The sequence below is a fragment of the Pyxicephalus adspersus genome, chromosome 4 (genome assembly GCF_032062135.1).
Source record: "Pyxicephalus adspersus chromosome 4, UCB_Pads_2.0, whole genome shotgun sequence".
Classification (NCBI taxonomy): Eukaryota; Metazoa; Chordata; class Amphibia; order Anura; family Pyxicephalidae; genus Pyxicephalus; species Pyxicephalus adspersus.
The window spans coordinates 135,364,847-135,384,589 of NC_092861.1; the positions used below are offsets into that span (position 1 = coordinate 135,364,847).

A 19,743-nucleotide genomic window follows, 5' to 3' on the forward strand; every position below is an offset into this window, starting at 1 on the left:
TTTCTGGCACATGAGCAGTTAGTTTCCTCTACTTGCAGTGTGTTTAAAGGAAAATGTGCATGTATTTTACAGATTTACTATGATTTATGTGTTACGATTGACCAATCCACTGAGTGTACCATTTTATGACTTAACCATAATTTGATTTTGGCCTGATGTATTAAAGTTGAGTAATCCAGAAAACCTGGAACGGATCTGGTCCAGGATTCAGAACATTTGCTAGCAAATAGCAAATGACTTTGAAGAAATTCATTCCAGGCTTGCTGGATCACCCAGCTTTACTGATGAATATGTATCCTCTTCAGTCCTGGAGACCTTATATAAATCAGGCCCTTTATGTCTACTTTCAACTGACCAACATTGAACAATCAAGGTTTAGAAAAGTCCTTGATCTGTAAGGTCTTAACACTTCCATCCATCATACAAGTACCTGATGGACGTGAGATACCTTTCCATTGATCGTTTGATCGAATTTTGGATTATGTGCACCTTAGCTTATATTTATAAAGAACTCTTAAACAAGTAAAAATATAATGAATGATCTACACAAAAGAATCAGCCGTGCATGTTTTTTAGCATGTGGAGGAGCAACCCTGATAATGTAGATTAGTGTTTCTCAAGCAGGGGTTATTAGGGGTTCCTTGAGCAAGGAAAAAATTGTTACTCCCAGGTCAGTTTAACTAGTACTAATGATCTTTTTGTCTACCTGTAAGGGTGACATTCTTTTCAATGGCCAGCAATGTAAGAGACATTTTTCCTACTGACCACCACGCTAATATGCAGTAGGCTGTGGATATAGTAATTATAGAAAGGGTTCTTAAAGACCTGAAAGTTATTTCAAAGGGTTCCACCATGTTGGAAAGGTTGAGAAACTCTGATATATATGATCAACATTTATCCAAACAAATCAATGGTTTTAAAGATCAATTAAATTAAACTTGATTCATATGGCGTACTTTAGCCAAGCCATTCAGATAAAAGGTTCTATGTTTGTATCAAGTTTGTAATTAATTATAAACACTACACCCAGACAGTGGCTGAAGTCTCATTTATCTTTTATCTCTGAAGTTTTCAATCTGCTTTCACATCATGTCTTCTAGCAGAGACTAGAATACATCCACTCAGCCAGACTATTCATGCATCAAGAGGGTAGATAAAGATTATTTCTTCAAGCTGTTTAAGGGCTCAGGTACCAAAGAGCTCACTGTTTGCCTAAGCTTTGCCTGCTCCCGTTCCTTTTTTAAGTAAAAGAGGTTTCTTTAAAGGGATGTTACCTGCTGAGTTCATGGGCATCACAGTGAATAGGATTGAGGAGGGGTAGTTTTACATTATGCAGCCTTAAAGAGAACGTACAGTGGTTGTATAAATATTTAGTAACGGCTAAAAGTTATAAAATTGGGAAAATATTTCTTTCTTTCTTTTTTGAAAATGTAGATTAATCATCCTTTCATGTACAAGGAAAAATCCTGTATTTTTAATTTTCTTTGCACGTAATTAGGTATTGGGCAGAGTGAATTTTTACTGCATTCTAAATGAATCCTGGTAGGGTGATAATTCGTTTTATAGGCCTGATTTATTAAAGCTTTCCTGGAGAAAACAGGAGAAGTTAGATTATCATGGGAAAACCTGGGTGATCTAGCAAAACCATTTTTTAAAAATCTCTTTCTGTTAGTTGGGAAATATTTTCTATCCTGGACCAGCACCCTTCCAGGCTTGCTTGATCATCCAGATTCTCCCATGATGGCCATCTTCTCCAGTTTTGGAGAGCTTTAAAAAATCAGGCCCTACAAGTGAACAGCTTAAATTCCCTTAATAAATCTGCTCCTATGTCACTATGCATTTCTGCAGCTCCTGTGCAAGGCCTGTGCTCTGTCTAACATATAACAAGGTTGTGTTGGTAGCTGCAGAGACAAGCTAGTAATGTAAAAAAATTCAATGGTTTTAGGTTTTTTTTTTTCATATTTATTAACTTTTTGTGTTTTTGCTACATACATTTTTGTGTTATTGTAACATGACAAATTATTAACAAAGCACCACTGCATAGCTCAAGAGAAATTCTAGCAGAAGTTATCTTATTTCCATTTGGATGCCTTTGATTTAAATATTGGAGGGATTGTTATGATAAGGAGGTCTGATGGCTCTGCTTTAATGGCTCATTTAGCTGAAGCCACTGTGTACAACAAGATTTTTACAACACCAGGGTTATCACAACTGTGCAGCATGTGAATTGTCAGACTTATCTTTTCCTCACTAAAGCATCGGCGCCTCTGGCGCTGGGCGTGCCTCTGTTTCCAAGCTTTATCAATTCCGTTGAATCCGCTGGCCAATCAGAAAATAGCCTCTTGACCAGCCCTGGCTATGTAGCTAGCTCACACACTGCACTCAGTGTTAGTGCAACGTGTCTCCACTAGTGCCCCTAGTTCTGTGAGCTAGTTCCTGTACACCAGTTGCTTAATCCAGTGTTTCCTCTGCCCAGCTCCTGTTTTAACCCCTCGTTGTCCAGTCTGTTGGCTCCCAGCCAACTTCCCTGTGCTGTTCCTGTGTTCCTATCTGTCTGTGGATATCCCTACATCACCTGTGCCTCCTGTTACTTCCAGTGTCTCCTGTGTTCCCTGTGCTGGCAGTGGCCCCTGTGTCACTGGTGTCTGTCTCCTGGATCCCTGGCTATTGATCCCTGGCGTGTGACCTGACCTCTCATGCTTGCTGCCTGTCTCCACCCTGGCTTCCCTTGACTATCCTTCTGCTTTATGATTTGGTACCATGTTTTGCCCACCGTGGTGTGCCCAAGGAGCGCAACCTGGCAGTAACCAGCGGCGCAACATCCTCACCACTAGAGGCTCTGGAGAAAACCTGGTTACTGCTTAGATTCTGTGCCTTGGCCCCTCTCAGGGCTCACACCACCTCCATGCAAGCCATAGCACCCCCTAGTGGTCCTGTCTCTCTGTTCATGACATGAATAAGGGCCACGTTGTGCAATATGACTATAGAAAAAAATGTCAGTAATATATTTTTAAGGTTTGCTTTCACCCTACTAGCAAGAAAAAAAAATGTACTAAGCCACTTTAACTCTTGTTCCAAAAACACACCAAAAAATAAGGAGAAATTGTAATTATTTATTTTAATGCTGTAATGATTACTAAGCCTTGTATATTCATTGTTGAAGTATGATTTTGCAAAGTACATCATCAACTGTCAAATCATGATACAGCATGTTAGGATAAATACATAAACAATGCAATGTGTGGTATATAATAAAAATAGAAGGTATTAACTTTCAAATTTTCATATACCTGACAATCATCTTGTCTATGTATTCTGTGCATATCAGGCTAAGTTACATTTATAAAGTCTTTACATCTGTACAGAAAACACAGCGATGATTCTATTACATGGTAGCAGCTTCTGCAGTCTCTCTGCCATTATTGTGTTATACATTCCGCGGCTTTGTCCATATCTTCTCCACTTACTGGAATACGTTTTTTCTCAATTTCCACCTGCAATAAAGCAAAGCATTAGCCTTTAGCCATGAAAATCACTTTGGAAGTTTATACAACAGGTACAAAATTTCTCATTTTTTTTTTTGTACCTGGTCCTGTAAACAATTTACATCTGGCGAGTCAACTTAATTAAAGTCTATCTAAAGACATTACTTTTTTGTCTCAATATGATAAACATTCATTTTTAAAGCTGAAGGTAGTCTGTTTGTATTTGCCCTTCCATGATTCCCTCTTTCTCTCTTTGTCAACATGCTGATGAGAATATTAAACTTCTCTTTGAAATGTAGGCAGATTATGGTTGGTGGGAGTGACCAGCAGTGTGCAGGAAGATGGAAGGTATGGTATCACCGAGTGGCAGACATAGCCAACAGTGAACCCCCTTGCAGAAGCAACATGTGGCCCCTGCCCTGCCGTATCATCCAACCCACCCCAACACCTGTCTGTACCCCACATTCCACCCCCATGTCCGACCCACTTCCAAACACTGCCCTTCCCCACAACCCTGCAAAAACTACCTCCAAAACTGTCAATTCTTCCTGCCCATTCAGATATCTATTTGTGGCTGTGCTCCAGTGTCATAGAGCAACAGCAAAGCATTGCCTAGTCCCTCTGAGAGATCGTCTCGCAAGTCACATCTGCAGAGGGATGGGGGGTCTTAAAGGGGCAATAGGGCCTAGGGCCCTAATGCAGCTCCAGACACGACACTTCCTTATGTCTGCCCTGGTACCTAAAGAAATGAAATCCATTAAATGGACAGGGTAGCTAGGGGCAGAAAAATTGAGTAGGAAAGGGCTAGGTGATACTGGATGTCCTCCATTCAAGAAACCTGATTATCTTTCTGAAGCTTCAGATGCACAGTATGAAAAGCTTCCACTGCAATGAAGTCAGAGTAATCAATGTCAGTACAACTGAGGATCCTGCACAACTGTGCAAAACTAAAATTAAGGAGAGAGTTTACTTTTAACACAAGTTGTAGTAAAATTCTTTGCTGGGACACGTTGGTGTCAATTGAGCATTCTGTCAACACTTGACTTTTCGTATCGAGCTATACTGTACACATCTACAGTCTCCAAATACAAATTATCTACTACAGATCTAACACTGCAAATATAAACTATAATTTGTAGATAAAACTTTACTTCACATCACACTTTTTTCTCATATGTTTTTTTCCAATAGATAAAACCCTTGTTATATATATTCACCTGTACGCAGAGAGACAATAGCAGTACAAGCGGTTTACACTGATACCTAATTAATAAGCCACCCCTTAAATACATTTGTTAATAATAACGGGAATTCTATAGTTTTAGCTGTATGAAAACTTTCTTCCTGTTAAGTCAGAAGGGTTAAGCATTAACATTTAATCAGATTTTAGGTCAACGTTAAGCAGCGTCAGCCGAATACTCCAACGCAAGCAGTTTTGCTGAATGATATCATCTCTCAAAAAATGATGATTCAAGCAAGTTTTTAGTTACCGTTTCATTAAGTGAAGCATGTTCTACTTGCACTCCCACTGTTATATTTTGTCTGACTGGACATTCCTTGCTCTACCCGCCTGTGAACAATCTATTAACGCATTCTGCAAACATTACCTTATATGACACCTGCACGCTTTCTAGAAAGTACACCCAGACCTATACCCTAATGGTTCAACTGACCAGAATGGGGGGACACCTCAGCCAGCTTTGGAAGCCTTCTGTTTTGTTATCACCTCTATTTTGGAGATGCTCATATATTTACAATAAATATCTTTCTAGAAGTGCTTACAGAGAAGAACTACTGCAATTGCTTCATGGAAGCCTTCTCCTGGGATGTAGCACTGGAGGAGTAAAATGGATATTTGAACAAATTACAGACAATGTTCCCTAGCTCTTTACCATTGCATCAAAAAGAATTGTCATGTTTCCCAAAGCTGAATAACTTACTGTCTGTGTTTTTAAGGGAGTTTCAGAACTCCAGTAGTTCCTAAGGAATACCACCCAAGCAAGGTGGCTCAGTCACTAGCACACAGGCTTTGTAGCCTTAGAGTCCCGGATATAAATCTTGGTCAATATATCTGAATGTTGGTATTTGCTACGTGTGTTTGTTTCCTGTGGGTTGTATGGCTGTAGCCTAACTGGCCTTAGACTATGTTAATGATATATGACTATGGTAGGGAAATAGGAAACCCTTTGTGACATGTCTATCAATACACTACAAATAAGCAATGTAGAACCCCTGGGGTAGATGTTAGCAATATACAAAAGAAAAAGTAAATGAAAAGACAAAGACCTCATGTTATCCTTCCCCTGGAGAATAACACCTAACCAACAAGCAAGAAACTAATGTCATCCTGCCTGTAGAAAAAACTGATTAACCAATTAGCAAGAACCTTATGTCATCCATTTCCTAGAAAGTAGACAAACATCACATCTGCATGTTTTATTATTAGACTAATGCCATCTCTTTATATAATTAAGGTCTATAATGAGAGGTGTTAATATGGTTTATGTAACATACAGTAAAAACACCTTGAGATCATTCTGATCATGGAGCTTTATCGGCATCCACAGGCATTGTAAAGCATTTAATAACAGCCATGTTAAAGCTGACTTTGTATGCAATGTTTAGTAGTATCTAAGCCCAAGTGCTTTACAAACAGTTATAACTAAATCCATAAATACTAAATGCTTGGTCAAGTTTCTAATGTATGACACTGCATTGGGTATATAAATGGATAAATAAGTAACAAAGAATAAAAATAGGCATTTTTATTGCTGTCTATGCCTCTTTATTTGTTCTGCTTTACAAAGTCTCTAAGTAAAAGAAATAAAGTAGAACAAAACTTTAAAAAAAAAAGAAATTGAAAGCAGGCAAGTTGTTAATCTGCAGTAAAACATACTTACCTGCCTATCTGCAATCTTTTTATGTGCACGTGTATGATGTCAGGTATTCTGGCATACCATCAACTGCCGAGGATTAATTACCTCTGGAAATGCACAGAATTTACATCATTCCAGCTTGGCCAAACAAGGTGAGTTTATTTAGGCAGGTAAGTTTATTTTATTGCATAAGGGACATCACCTGACCCTTCTGCAATAAAAAATCTGCCTGNTCATATATTTTTTTTAATTTTAGTTTTGGACTAAAGCAGAAGTAAACTAAAATCAAAAGTAGATCAATCGGTCCATCCAGAGGTTTCCTGCATACGGTCCTGCGTTATCCTGGAATCCAAATTCATGCCGGTGTGGAGGAAGCACCGGACACTTCAATCTCCATTCCTCTACTTCCTGCCTTCTGCCTAAGCCACCCAATCTTGCACTGTGCATGTAATGTTATTGTTTATTTTATTTGAAAACTTCAATAAAAACTTTAAAACAAAAAAAAAGACAAAAGTAGAAGGGCTGTACCCTTTTTTAAAAAAAAAGGTTTTAACCCCATCCCCAAAAAAGGTAATTTTTACCTTATATTAAAGGGCTGTCTACCCTTTTATGTAAAATAAAAATTTTAGTTTTGGTCCGCTTTATGGGAAAATCCACCAATGGTGACATTTTTTACTAATACGGCTTTCTAAATGGGAATTTCATTCTCTTTGAAGTAATTTCCTTTTATTTTTTGTAACATCTTCAGAACAGGATGTGCAGGAGATGCTACAGAAAAGCAAAAAATGACAGAATAAAATAAACTGATAGCCCTTTCATAATCTAAAATAAAAAAACATTTTACAAAGATAAATACAAGTACAGATTTAAATACAAGTTAAATAGACATTTAACCTCTGTAGTATCACTTGTAACAAACAGAAATAAGTACAACAAAACTTAAAGCAGGTACAGTATACAACCAGGCTCATTTCTTTTGTAGTAAAATATTTATAGTTTTATTATTTAGGAGGGAAATGCTCAGCAGTATATTGAAAGATTGTGTGTTTACAGGACTGTGTGTCTGCTCTGAAAAATTAGATTTGATTCCAGTTACTTATAACATTATATATTAGCACATTTGCCATAGGAATAAAACTGCTTTTTAATAACTTTTTTTAATATAAATGTAGAGGGTTTTAGAAAACTAGAGGAAGGGAAATGTGGAGTTGCTGTTTAAGAGCAAACCGGTATGAGTTTGATTTTCTCACCTGTATTAAAGACATTTGGGATCTAGCCAGTTACCCTGAACATTTCATACACGCTTCTTTTGTGCAGCTTTACATTTTATAAAGCTGTTTTAGCCAGTTTTAATGATCAGTGCACCTTTAGGGGCAAAGAAAGAGTGAATTATTTATTTACTGTACCTGTCCTGCTACTTGGTTCCTGCCTACCCACCTAGGAGAGCTCAGTTTTGTTAAAATAAGTTTGTTTTTATTTTGTTTGTTTTTTGTTTGTTTTTATTTTGTTAAATATTGCAAAGATTTTATTAAAATACACTGCAGAATATTACCTGTCCTGTGTTTATTGAGACAGACCATGCATCAGAGCACAAAAATAAATGAAACATAAAATGTTTTCCCTTCTGTATAAAACATGATTAATCCCCTGGGATTCAAATAGAAATCGTTCTATATTAATACAAATCTTTGTTCTAGGAAAAAATAATACATGACAAAGGATTCCTTTAGTATTATGGGTAACAAACAATGCAAACTTTAGACATGGCCATCTGATAAGTAATGAATAGAGAGATGGAGAAATTGATCTAAAACCCCAGGGAAAGTTCCGGCTCCTCAGGTGATACGGAGCAGAGTGATGCTCATTGTTTTAATGTTGAACCAGCAGCATTTATATACAGGAGGAACCCCTCAGACACATTAGGTTAAAATTATAAGGAATGTAAGGAACAAAAGTGCCACACCAAAATTCCAAAAATATTAATTTCACTAAGGTAGTTTCAGAAAGTTTAGTAGATACAGCTATCCATTTTTACATGTTGAGAATTGCCCCCTTTATCAGAGCTTTATTGGTAGACTAAGGCTGCATACACATGTTCAATTATTGTCGCTGGAAACAATCTTTCATGATCATTTCCAGTGACAGGTGAACAAACTCTGTACGCGTATCGCTGTTCTGTTCTATGGAGAGGAGATGGGGAGAACAAGCTAGTGGCACTCTGTTGTGCTCTTCCGTATTGCCATTGTCATTCATGGATCTGTCGGAACAGATCAATGAACAGCGTTGGACAACCACTGTACACATGTCAAGTTTTAATAGTGCATAGACAGTCCAATCTTGTAGACCAACATATGTCAATCCTTGAAGGTTTCTCTTTAGATCTTTGTGTTAGGAGACACTTTTCGTGCTGACAATCCAGTGCGCTTGGCCTATTCCCTCTGGCGGCAGTGCTTGCAGCAGCAGAGGAGTTCTAGGAATTATTGCTCTGCAGCTTGCAGCATCCTTGTTTCCCTTTAGCTGTGTTTTTTCCTCTCGGCATCCCCTGCACTGAGATTGCACAGCTGAGGGGGATTTGGAGCTGTGCTGCAGCTGATTAGCAGAATGGTTCCTGAGCAATCCAGTGCTGCCATTTGCTGTTCTTGGCTCTCAAATCCCGACTCTACTTGTGTCTACTCCCTCTGTACCTCTTTTGCGGACTGATCACCCATGTATGACTTTGGCTTTGTACTATAGCTTTGTATTCTGGATAGCCTGGTATTTCTTGTACTGCTTATCTGTTGTCCCCTGGTCCGCTGCCAGCTTAACCCCAGACACCATCCTTTGCGCACCTGGGGGCCCCCATGTGCTAGGAGATGCAACCAGTCTACCAAGGCTGAGCAGGGGTTTGCTAAAAGTGAAGATTGCAGCGTTAGATTGGAGGACTAGTGTCTGATGAATACTGGCTCTGACCAGGGCCTTATCCTGGTAAAAAAAAACACTGAACCATAAGGACTGCCAACCTTTTTTATCAACCTGAAGCACCAAACAGTACCAGTCAGAAATCCCTCTGTTACCCACCTATGGTAATCCCTCTGTTACCCCTTACAAACCTAAGAACCAGGTTCAAAGGACGCTTAATTATTATTATAATCATTCATAACAACAAGTCTTCGGATATGTACACGTCAGAGGATTGTTGCCTGAGATGTGCTCTTGCTGTCTTGCTCTTGTTGGGTGAAAATCTGAAATGTACAGTGGTCCCTTGATGATGTTCATCTGTTCAGTAGTTGACTGATTGGGAATGATCACTGTTCACTGCTTTAAAGGAGAGCACAGCAGGGGTGCCAGTCATTTGTCCTCCCCTCACCCCTCTCCATAGGACTGTTTAAAGAGTAACTAAACAGAAAAGTGCCTAAAAATAAAATACACTTGCCTTCAATTCTGCAGGGCACTCTTATCTATCCGGGGGAGTCTTGCATCCCCTGTCCCCCAGCCGGCACTATGGGTGCTGCCATCTTTGCCTCTTCTTCATGGTTCTTCATCCTACGTCACCTGACGCGAGATCGGGTGACGTAGGATTTTAAAAAATCTTCCCAATCCCACTGAGATCGGCAAAATTTTTCCTTTGCGCAAAAAGGCTCCTTCTGCGTATGCCTGATAGACTCAGGCATGCCCAGAAGGAGCAACCAAGAGCCTCCCAGGATGCGTGACAAAGGTATACCGGGAGACTTTGCGCTCCCATTCATTCTTGCTCACCTAGGCAATCGAGAATTAAGGGGTGGCACTTAAAAAAAAAAAACAAACACCAGAATTTTTACCTTACATAAAAAGGTTGTCTACCCTTGTATGTAAAGTGAAATTTCTGAGTTTAGGTACACTTTAAGGCCCTTGTCCAGCGCCAGTGCTTACCAGATGCCAGTCCCCCAATCTAACTCCACTCTCTTCACCTTTAGCAAGCCCCTGCTCAGCCTCGGGATTTTAGTTGTGGTGTCCCAGCACACAGTTGTTCCAAGGACTTCTGTGTGCAAAGGATGGCATATGAGGAAGGACTGACAGAAGACCAGGAGCCTACAGATAATGAAGTATAGGTGAATGCAGCAGAGTCAACTCCAGGAAACTGAGCCAGAGGTCATACACAGGTAATGGTATTCAAAGATACAGACAAAGCAGAGTCAGGGTCACAGGCAAATGTGGATCCAGGCAGCATACAAAACAGGATCAGGAAACATGCAGAGTCAGCAACAGTAAGTCCAACTGATAAATACAACAGCAGGCAACCTGTAACTGTGAACACAAATGCTTTAAAGTCCTAGCAGCCAATGACAGGGCAGGATGAAGCCAGGTACTAATCTGCTTCTAAAATCCTCAGCTGTGCACAGCCTCAGAATATGTGCCAGGGATGCTGAAAAGGTACATCCCCGGTTGCACGGCTAAGGAAGCAGGAGATGCTGCAAGCTGCTGAACAAAGGGCAGACAACTAATTCCTTGAGCTTTTTTTTTCTGTGACACCACTGGAGAGAATGAACAGGGTGTAATATACTGCAGTGGTGCACAGAACCACTAATCTTACATAGCCTATGTAGCTTTATACCTATAGAATAATTTTATTGTTGTCCAAATAAAACATGCTACACAATGGCAGGCATCATATGGTATATTTTTGGTTCTTTTCATTGTAGCTTTAAGTTTAAATTTCCAATATGTAGTAGAAGATATCCTGTAAAAGTTTTTTCCATTCATATTAAAACACCATACAATAGAAGTGCTTTGATACCATGGCAGAATGTTTCTAAAATTCACTATCTCTATTGATCCCAAACAATGGTTTCATGTTTGTGTTTAAGTGTCTAGAGAGCTGCATTTCCTTCGTTTCAGCATGCATTAATACTACAGACACATGAGAGCTGACAGCCTTGCAAGGTTTTGTACACATTTGCTGAACCGTATGTTTTTCACTTGTTTTGAACATAGAAAAAGCTGACAAAGATATGCAGAGGCAATGATGAACTGTATCTATTTATGCAGAGCATAAAGTGGATGTTTTATATTAGAGAGCATTGCATCGCCATGTCTCCGGCAGAATTGTTTAGTAGTGGCTGCCACTGAATCTTCGATTGATCCAAAATTCTCACAGGTAGTAAAATTACAACCGCCTGAATCTAATCAGAATGTGTAATGCTTTGCCTGCCATTCTTATGACTCTCTCGATAACCATTCATCTGTAATGTAAACCATTCAAAATAAATGTGCAAATCAATAATACCTGTATGTTGTAGCAAGCTTTCTGCAAGACATGTTTATGGGGCTGAATATCACTCTCGATGCCCATCGATTTCACCTCCGCCCCTGAGACACATGTAGCCGGCATAACAAACTGCAATGTCGCCACGGGATTCCAGTTACGAGGGATCTCCTGGTCTGAGCCCAGCTCAAGCTTGCAGGATAAACTGTGTGGTTGATCTGGACCTGGAAAACAGGAAATATTGGGATCAGGAACAATAGGTATGGTGGTGCACAAATGGTAAATGGTCTGTCTAATGGTGCAAATTTTATGAGAATTCTTTAAAAAAGCTTTTCTCAACATTTTTAACAAGGCAAACCCTTTAAATAACTTTCAGGTCTTAAGGAACTCCTGACAATACCAGCAATATCCACATCTCACAGTACATTTGGTGAGTGGGAAGACAGTGGTGGTCAGAGGGAAGAATGTCACCCGGATGGATAGCCAAAAAAATCTTTGGTGCCAGTGTTAACTAACCTGAGTGTCACAAATTATCCAATGATAACCTGCAAGTAAAATGTGCCTGCAATTTCAGTGGTCTCTATTATAAACTCATGTCCCTCCCTCTCCAAAGACATTCAGAAGATAGTTACATGGGGATTCACATTACAGTTACAGACCCGCAACAATAGCTTAAAACGGAACTCGGTCAATGTACATACTACACTCAGCAGTTTCCATATTCTTTCTTGCCATTATGTCCTAAACCGCAATCTTTTTTCTTCCGGGTTCCTGATGACGTTGCCAGATCTTACACTGTGCAGGTGTGAGATCAGGTGATGTGGCCTTGTCCAAATGTAAAAAACGAGCAACAATCTCACTTTTTGTTTTTTTTAGGAAAGCCCCTGGTGATAAATTGCCCAATCTCAGGCATTTATAGATGGAACAGCCCGCAGTCTCCAGGGATATGTAATGTAAGTATACCAGGGGGCTGCTGGTTTCCCCTCCTTTTTCATTATGTAAAAGCACCCTTTTACATAATGTTGAAAATGTGATGAAAGGTCAGCTTTACCCGGCATGTGAAGTTGAGGAGGGTGAATGCTTTAAAGCCTTTTAAAACCTTTTGCAAGTTGCGCACCACTAATTGCACAGATTCTGGACCACGCATGCGCAGAGAGCCGTGTGTCATTCTAGGGGGAAAAAAACTTCCCCCCAGAGTGACGGCATGATGCCAGAACTAGCCCACTCAGACCTGTGATTGGAGAGTGGGTTGTGTCTCTGGACACCTCCTGAGCCTGTAATGTCTGCGGGAGACATGGTCCGTGGCTCTGGCCCGTGTGCCCCCCTTCTCCTGACCCCACTGGTGGGTGCACTGGCCAGAGCCGCAGCCCACCTGTCAGATGGCAGGGGGTTGGGGATCTCTGCTTTAGAGGGAGGAAAAAGTGCACTTTATTCTAGTTCTAGTGCTACAAGTGTAAAATCAGATTGAAGCACTGAGAAATCCAGTTAAGATAGCATAGAAAATTGTGTACCTAAATAAAATAAATCAATAATCCTGCGGCTATTAAAGGCAGCTGCCTTTCACCCTTTTTGCGGTGCAGGACATCCTTTTTCCTAATACAAAGGAAGTCTAATGTGCAGTCAGAACCATTTTTAGTTTTTAATGTATTTTTTGTGTATGTTATAAATGATTTCAGTTGTGGGAAGCAGAATAAATCTGGTTGCGTTCAATTTAAATCCTCTCTGCCAAATATATGCTAATTACCTGCTCAAAAATCCCCTACTTAAGGCTGTCTACCCTAACAGAAGGCAAGGCTGCACTCATTATTGTTATTATAGGCGACAAAATGGATATTTTTTTCAGACATCAAAAAACTGTATGTAAATATACTGTCAATACAGCACGCGCATGAATAACTCATAGCTAAACATTAAATACATAGTGTGTACATCAACCAATAGACAAATATGACTACTGTATCTTTTTCAAGGTGCAAATATACTTACTAGAATTTTTATCTGGGAGTCTGTCAATCTTCCATACAACTGCTTTGTAGGCATATTCGTATCTAGCTGTTCCTATCGTTACTTGTATTACTGGTTCAGATTCAATTTCATATGTGGACCCCAAGCAAGCTCTTCGGTTCATCTTGGTCTTCAGGGACCTCTGTCTCTGAAGACTTGCAGTCCATAATGCTTTTACCCACTGTGCCGGAACTGGGAAATGTATGGTTATATTCTCACAAAAATGTATCTGTGGAGATGCCACCACCCTACCAGACACATTAATAAAAGCTTGGAGTTCCACATAGGCCCCCTGGACCACAGCCAAACTCTTCAAAGAAAATGGAAGTTCTTCTACTATACAAGGAGTTTTAAATCTCATCAACTCAAACCTACAACCATCCACTGGAGTAAACTTAACAATCCTAGACTTACTGAATTCATGAACTTTAACACATTTATGAAAATGATGCTCAGAAATATTGATCAGTTTTTCATCATTATCCTTTCCAAAATAATTTTCTGATAATCTTTGTAACTCAGCATCATTCATTGTTAAAAAACACTCTACACCACTGTTAATAAAACAAAGACAGAACAATTGAGACATAACCGCCTTGTTGTGTATTTTTCCATCTTTGGTGACTTCTGCCCAAAAATTGTCCACTAATTCCACTGACATTTCAGGCTCTTCATAAGTTCTCTTTTGTTTCAGTACTGGCGAGAGCATCATCAATTCTTCCTCTATCCTTATGATAAAATCTAATAAATCACAGTAATCGGTGGTGCCTAATTTTAACATTTGCTCAATTTCGGCTTCATGGACCACTTCAAGTTTTGGGTGGTATTTCCTTTTCTCAGCATAAGTTACATTTTCTATCTTAACTGAGTGTATTTTCTCGGAAACTCCTAAGTTTTCAAGCTTGGGTTCTGAAAGTCTGCAGAATTGATGAAGCTGAAACTCTTTGAACGGTTTCTCAAGGCCCTTTTCATAATACATTTGCAGAATTCCACCAGACAGTACTTTCAGGTAAATAGGTCCCCACTGCCTGGAAGACATCATGTTCTTTTTTTCCGGAATTCTCAACATGAAAGGCCACCCATCTTTTTTCTGACTTCTAAACAGACTTTGTGGAATAAATGAAGGCCTGTTACTTTCAGCACAAGCAAGATGATGCTTCAAATTGTCAGGTGGGTCAGTGTTTAAATGCTGAAGCCTTTCACACACATAGCTGAATGAGCACTGGTTAAGGCTCCTCTGGTTATTAGATGTGTCTTTTTCTGTTGTGTTGTGTTCCTGTTTTGCAGGAATTTTGTCTTTTATCTGAGAGTCTATCGCATTACCTGCGTCAGTTAAGCAAATGATGTCTGTGATATCATTGTTCCAAAACGGGCTTGAAAACGCACAATCATTTTTTGATTGCCAACTTGTTAAACTACCTAAATAATTCATAGTTTTTGACTTTGGACTTGAATCATTTAAACCTGAATACACAGGCGATGAAGTGCTTGATGTCTGGTTTGCTGCGAGCAAAGTTGATGCCTCAGATAATGTATAAGGTTGAACCCGTGAAGTCTCTGGAATGGGATACAAGTTGTAAGATCCTGTCTTTGGAGTGATTGGAGTAGCTGGACTGTCTTTGATGGGTGTGCACAGAGGTGAATTAAAAGGAGGTCCAGGGCTCGTGAAGTCAATAATAGGAGAAGTATGAGGTGTGGTAGAGTTGGAGGAGGACAAACTTGTCTGGTCATGTGACAGGCTCAGTTTAAGTCCCCTTGATTTTTGGATGTAATGGTTGTCATGTGGAATGATCAATGACTTCTGAGGTGTTTGGAATGGATTGTCATCATCAAAGGTCACCCAGCTTTCTGGATTAGTTGAGCACATTTTGTTTCTGTTTCCTGAATTGCCTACAAAAATAAAAAAATAAGTAATAATAAAACGCTATAATATAATCAAATGCAAAACCATTTTTGTTTGTTTTAGAAGGAGTGGGGAAGGATTAAATCCGTTTTTTTTTGTTTTTTTTTATAATCTGTATTTTACCCAGGAGATTTCCTATAGACAGCTACCACCACAAATATCCTCTAATGACATAAACTGGTCAATCAATGTTTATTGATAGGTCGATCAAACACTGAACATAAATTACTGCCCAAATAATGCTGCTTTCCCTGCTCTGGCCATCTATAATGAAACTTAATGTAAAAGCCTTTTTCTGCTACTGGTGGGAGCACTGAATGGGCAAAGTATAGGGCTGGTCGATAGATGCATGATGGCATCCAGGTAAATGATTGATATCTTGCAGATATTGATCATTACCTGGTTTACGGCCAGCATTGGAAAGATTCCACTAATTAATAATTTTTTATTTTCCCTCCTTTAGGACAAATAGAATAATGGAATATCTGTTAAAATATGAAAACCTAGAGATCCTAACCCCACCTACACGAATATAAAATGGCTACAAATATATAATTAAAAAAATACATAAAATATATACATGTGATATATACCTAAATCCATGCTCTTCTTTTTTATGTCATTGACATTTTAGGTGGGGAATGTTAAATGACTTGGTATACAGTATACAATAGGTGTAATTAAGGAGATATTGATGACTTTTTTTTTCTTACTGAAAATTAACATAAAACGAACATAAAGGGGGAGTCTTTGGTTAAAAAAACCATTGGTGTCAACAATTTGTATACTTAAAGGTTTGCTGATGGGACAGCTTCCATAATCCCCGTTCACTCAGTTCTGCCACTTGGGCCTTTGCAGTAGCCCAGTCTGTCCATTTAGGAGGAACACCTAGGTGGTCTTCTCCTACTCTTCCAACCAGGTAGTGGTCAGCAACTGAGCAACATCACATATGGCCCAAAAAAGGGTCCTTGGTAAGCTTTAACACAGTTGACAGACAGTTTCCTAAACTGGACAGGGGAACCCAAATACCAGGGAAAAGCAGGGAAAGTAAGTATCAGCGAGGAAAGGTCACAGCTATCAAAAAACATTCACTTTGCTCTGAATAGACAAAGCAAGAAATCCACTTTGAACTAGAAATTTCATTCAGCTGCAAATATTAATACTTATGAACTGTTCTATTACATTGTAGCATAACTTCATAGTATTATTTTCGATTAAATTTTTCCATCTTCTATGAATGTGACCGCTCAAGGCACTTTCTTCATTATACCTTATTACAGTGTTGCAGCTCAGACAGAATGATTATAGAGACTTCAATTTAGGCTAAAACATTACTTTTTCACTGTTAATGATGATTATGCTTTTTTTCTTTTTTTTTTAATTCTGTAGATGAAAAAAAACTTTTTCTATGCCTAAAACGATCCAGAAGGATCAATAATTTTCAGTAATAAGATATTTTTGGTGTCCAGAAAGGTATATTTTATTTATTTCATATTCAATTTAATATTAAGGGTAAGGCTAAGGGCTTGTTCAGACTGGTATAGTGGAATTGTTCAGTTACTCACTCAGTAGAACCTATTATCAACTATTTGGCTCCAAGGACTGGTTGTGGTGCAAATTTGTGCATCAGCGCAGTTTTGTAAAACAGGAAGGTGAGTTCCCAGACACGTTAAAAGGAAACACAAGCTAACACTTGTAGAAAATGATAACCAGGGCATACCTCTGGCTCCCAGAACTGAAACTCAAATAGGAAGATGATAGAGGCATCAAATTAGGTCATGATATTACTTTTTATTTGTTATTTTTAATTGGGTCATTCAAAATTGCCAAAGATTTGGAAAAAGAACCCGATGATGATGGTACCCGCAACAGAGCAAAGAATGTGGAATTTAAGAAAAAAAATGTGATCAGGTTTATTTTATAGCAATAAGTAAAGCAATGCAAAGACCTGCTAGCTCGCAATTTTAAAAAAAGTAACTTTAATCCTATAAATAATAGTACATAACTCCAATATTTATGCTATGATATATTAAACTGATCACATGTACACAGGAGACCAGAACCAAAAAATAATCTTCTATTCCATTTAAAAGTCCACATATTTTCTCATAATTACATATCATTCCTATACCATATTAAAGGATATTATATATTATAACCATGATTGTTGCTGTAAAAACATGGCAATGGCTACATTTCAGAAACATTATTTCAAAAAGGACAATTTCTCGCCCTGCAGGAAAGCGTGTTTAAATGTAAACCGGGGGAAAAAAACATTTACAAAGACCTGTTTATCAGTGGTGTTTAATGGAAAATGAACAGACACAATAATGAAATGGCCTAGATATACAACCATCAGAACCAGCCATATGCATAAATATTAATGCGGCTAATGCTACCCCATTAGTAACTAGGAAGTTGATTTTCCTTACAGTCATAATACATAATACTAAAGTGTTTCATTATTTTTACATACATAAAGGCATGTGGCGAGAACAGAATAACAAGTGCTGCAAATAAATTTTTCAATGCGTTTTTTTTTTTAAGTATTTGGACCTTTCCATCCAAAATATATGAAATATCTGCGCAATCAATTATTTAGAGGCAAATCTCTTTAAATCACAAAGCAATAGGCTAGACACGGAGATGGCTGCATCTGGGTCCCGGTATGTAAATAGGAGCTTTTCATTGCCAAGTTTATTAAACTGTGAAGCAAATCTGTACAACAGTAATACAGAATTTTTCAGGGCAGATTCATTTTTTTTGTTCTCTCTCTTTAGATACTGCATAATATATTTCTCTATAATAAGCAGTAATGCAAGAACATAAAACCGTTCTTCTAAAAACAATATGCTGAAACAAAAATGTAATTTAAACATTTGGTGTGTGATATTGTAATTGTGTAGGCAGATATACTAATAAAAAAACCTTAATGCAGTGATTGCCTCTAAATTAAAAAAAATTAAAGGCAATTGCAGGTAATGTATGTAGCCTCCTGTAATAGTAATATGCAGACGAGAAAAGGGTGGGGCAGCACTAGGAGCCAATCAGGTATGCTGCATGAACATGTGCTGAAAGAGGCCTGATTCATTAAAGCGCTCCAAGACTATCACGGGAGAACCTGGGTGATCCAACAAACCTGGAACAGATTTACTAAAAATCATTTGCTATTAGTTGGCAAATGTTTTCAATCCATTGCAGGTTTGTTGGGTCTCACAGGTTTCTCATAATAGTCTATCTTCCCTATTCTTAGGGAGTTTTAAGAAATCAGGCCCAAAGAGCTGTGTGTGTAGAAGAATGAGGTTATAAAAGCAGCTACTCCTATATATATATGTATGACATTTTACAAGTAAAAACTTGTTTTTTTCACCATTTGTTTATATTAGTAGCAATTGAATCTGTGTATATTACAAAGAACACCTTTAGTAAAACTGCTAGTGAATATGATCAAATAAGTATGCAGATATGCAGGGAACTGAGGTTATATGCAAATCTTGGCTTGGTCCCACCCCCTTTGCTACCACGCTATCCTATTGGTCCCTTAATGCAATAGGGGATCTGATTGACCAATGAGAAGGTGGAAGATAATAAACTTAATAGTCAAACTATTATCTTCCATATACCACCTACATATACCTTTAGCATGCTACATCTATGGATCTGCTGATCTTTTTAACATAAAGTTTTCAACAAAGAATATTTTTTTTATCAGAGAGTTTCAGGTGGGATTTTTTAGCTTAGGTACAGGTTCATTAAACCATTTATTCTGCATATAAGAGAAGGGCACTTTACATCTAAAACAGCACTAATTGGCTCACCGTGATAGTACATTGTGCCTTGTGATTAGATTTTTACTTGTAAAACGCTTTCCTTCAAGTCATCCTTTCAAAGCCAAATTCCTATATAAATACACATCATCTTAATTTTGAAGACAGTGTAGAACATTAGAGAAAACACGTGTTGCCTTGGTAACTGCTGTTTGAAATGTAGCTGGAGTTACCATCTCAGAAACAATATAATTCATAGAGAAAGCTTTAAAATATAACTGGGGAAAAATGGCATCACTATACAGAACCTAATGGCTAATAAATATTGGTATAACAATACAATAGCATGGAGAAATATGGCAAACCATCACAAATGTGTTTAACACACAAACATAGGAAATATGTCCTTGAAAGGGGCTTTTTAAAGTGGACCTGTCACAGACCTGGGATCTAGCATATGATAGAAAAATACACAGGCCCCCAGCTT

General features: G+C 38.4%; 1 protein-coding gene across 4 annotated transcripts in view; it reads right to left on the reverse strand.

The window, feature by feature from the left end:
- Positions 1 to 3,093: 3,093 nt before the first annotated feature.
- The window catches only part of STON1 (stonin 1), a 55,746-nt gene continuing 39,096 nt past the window's right edge, over positions 3,094 to 19,743 (reverse strand). For all 4 annotated transcript variants that reach the window (XM_072409731.1, XM_072409730.1, XM_072409728.1 and 1 more), the window contains exons 2-4: positions 13,569 to 15,476; positions 11,604 to 11,806; positions 3,094 to 3,494 (exon numbers count right to left, since the gene is read on the reverse strand). In XM_072409731.1, coding sequence (XP_072265832.1) covers positions 3,420 to 3,494; positions 11,604 to 11,806; positions 13,569 to 15,453 — 2,163 coding nt within the window. In that variant the 5' untranslated portion in view covers positions 15,454 to 15,476 and the 3' untranslated portion in view covers positions 3,094 to 3,419. The remainder of the gene's footprint in view (positions 3,495 to 11,603; positions 11,807 to 13,568; positions 15,477 to 19,743) is intronic.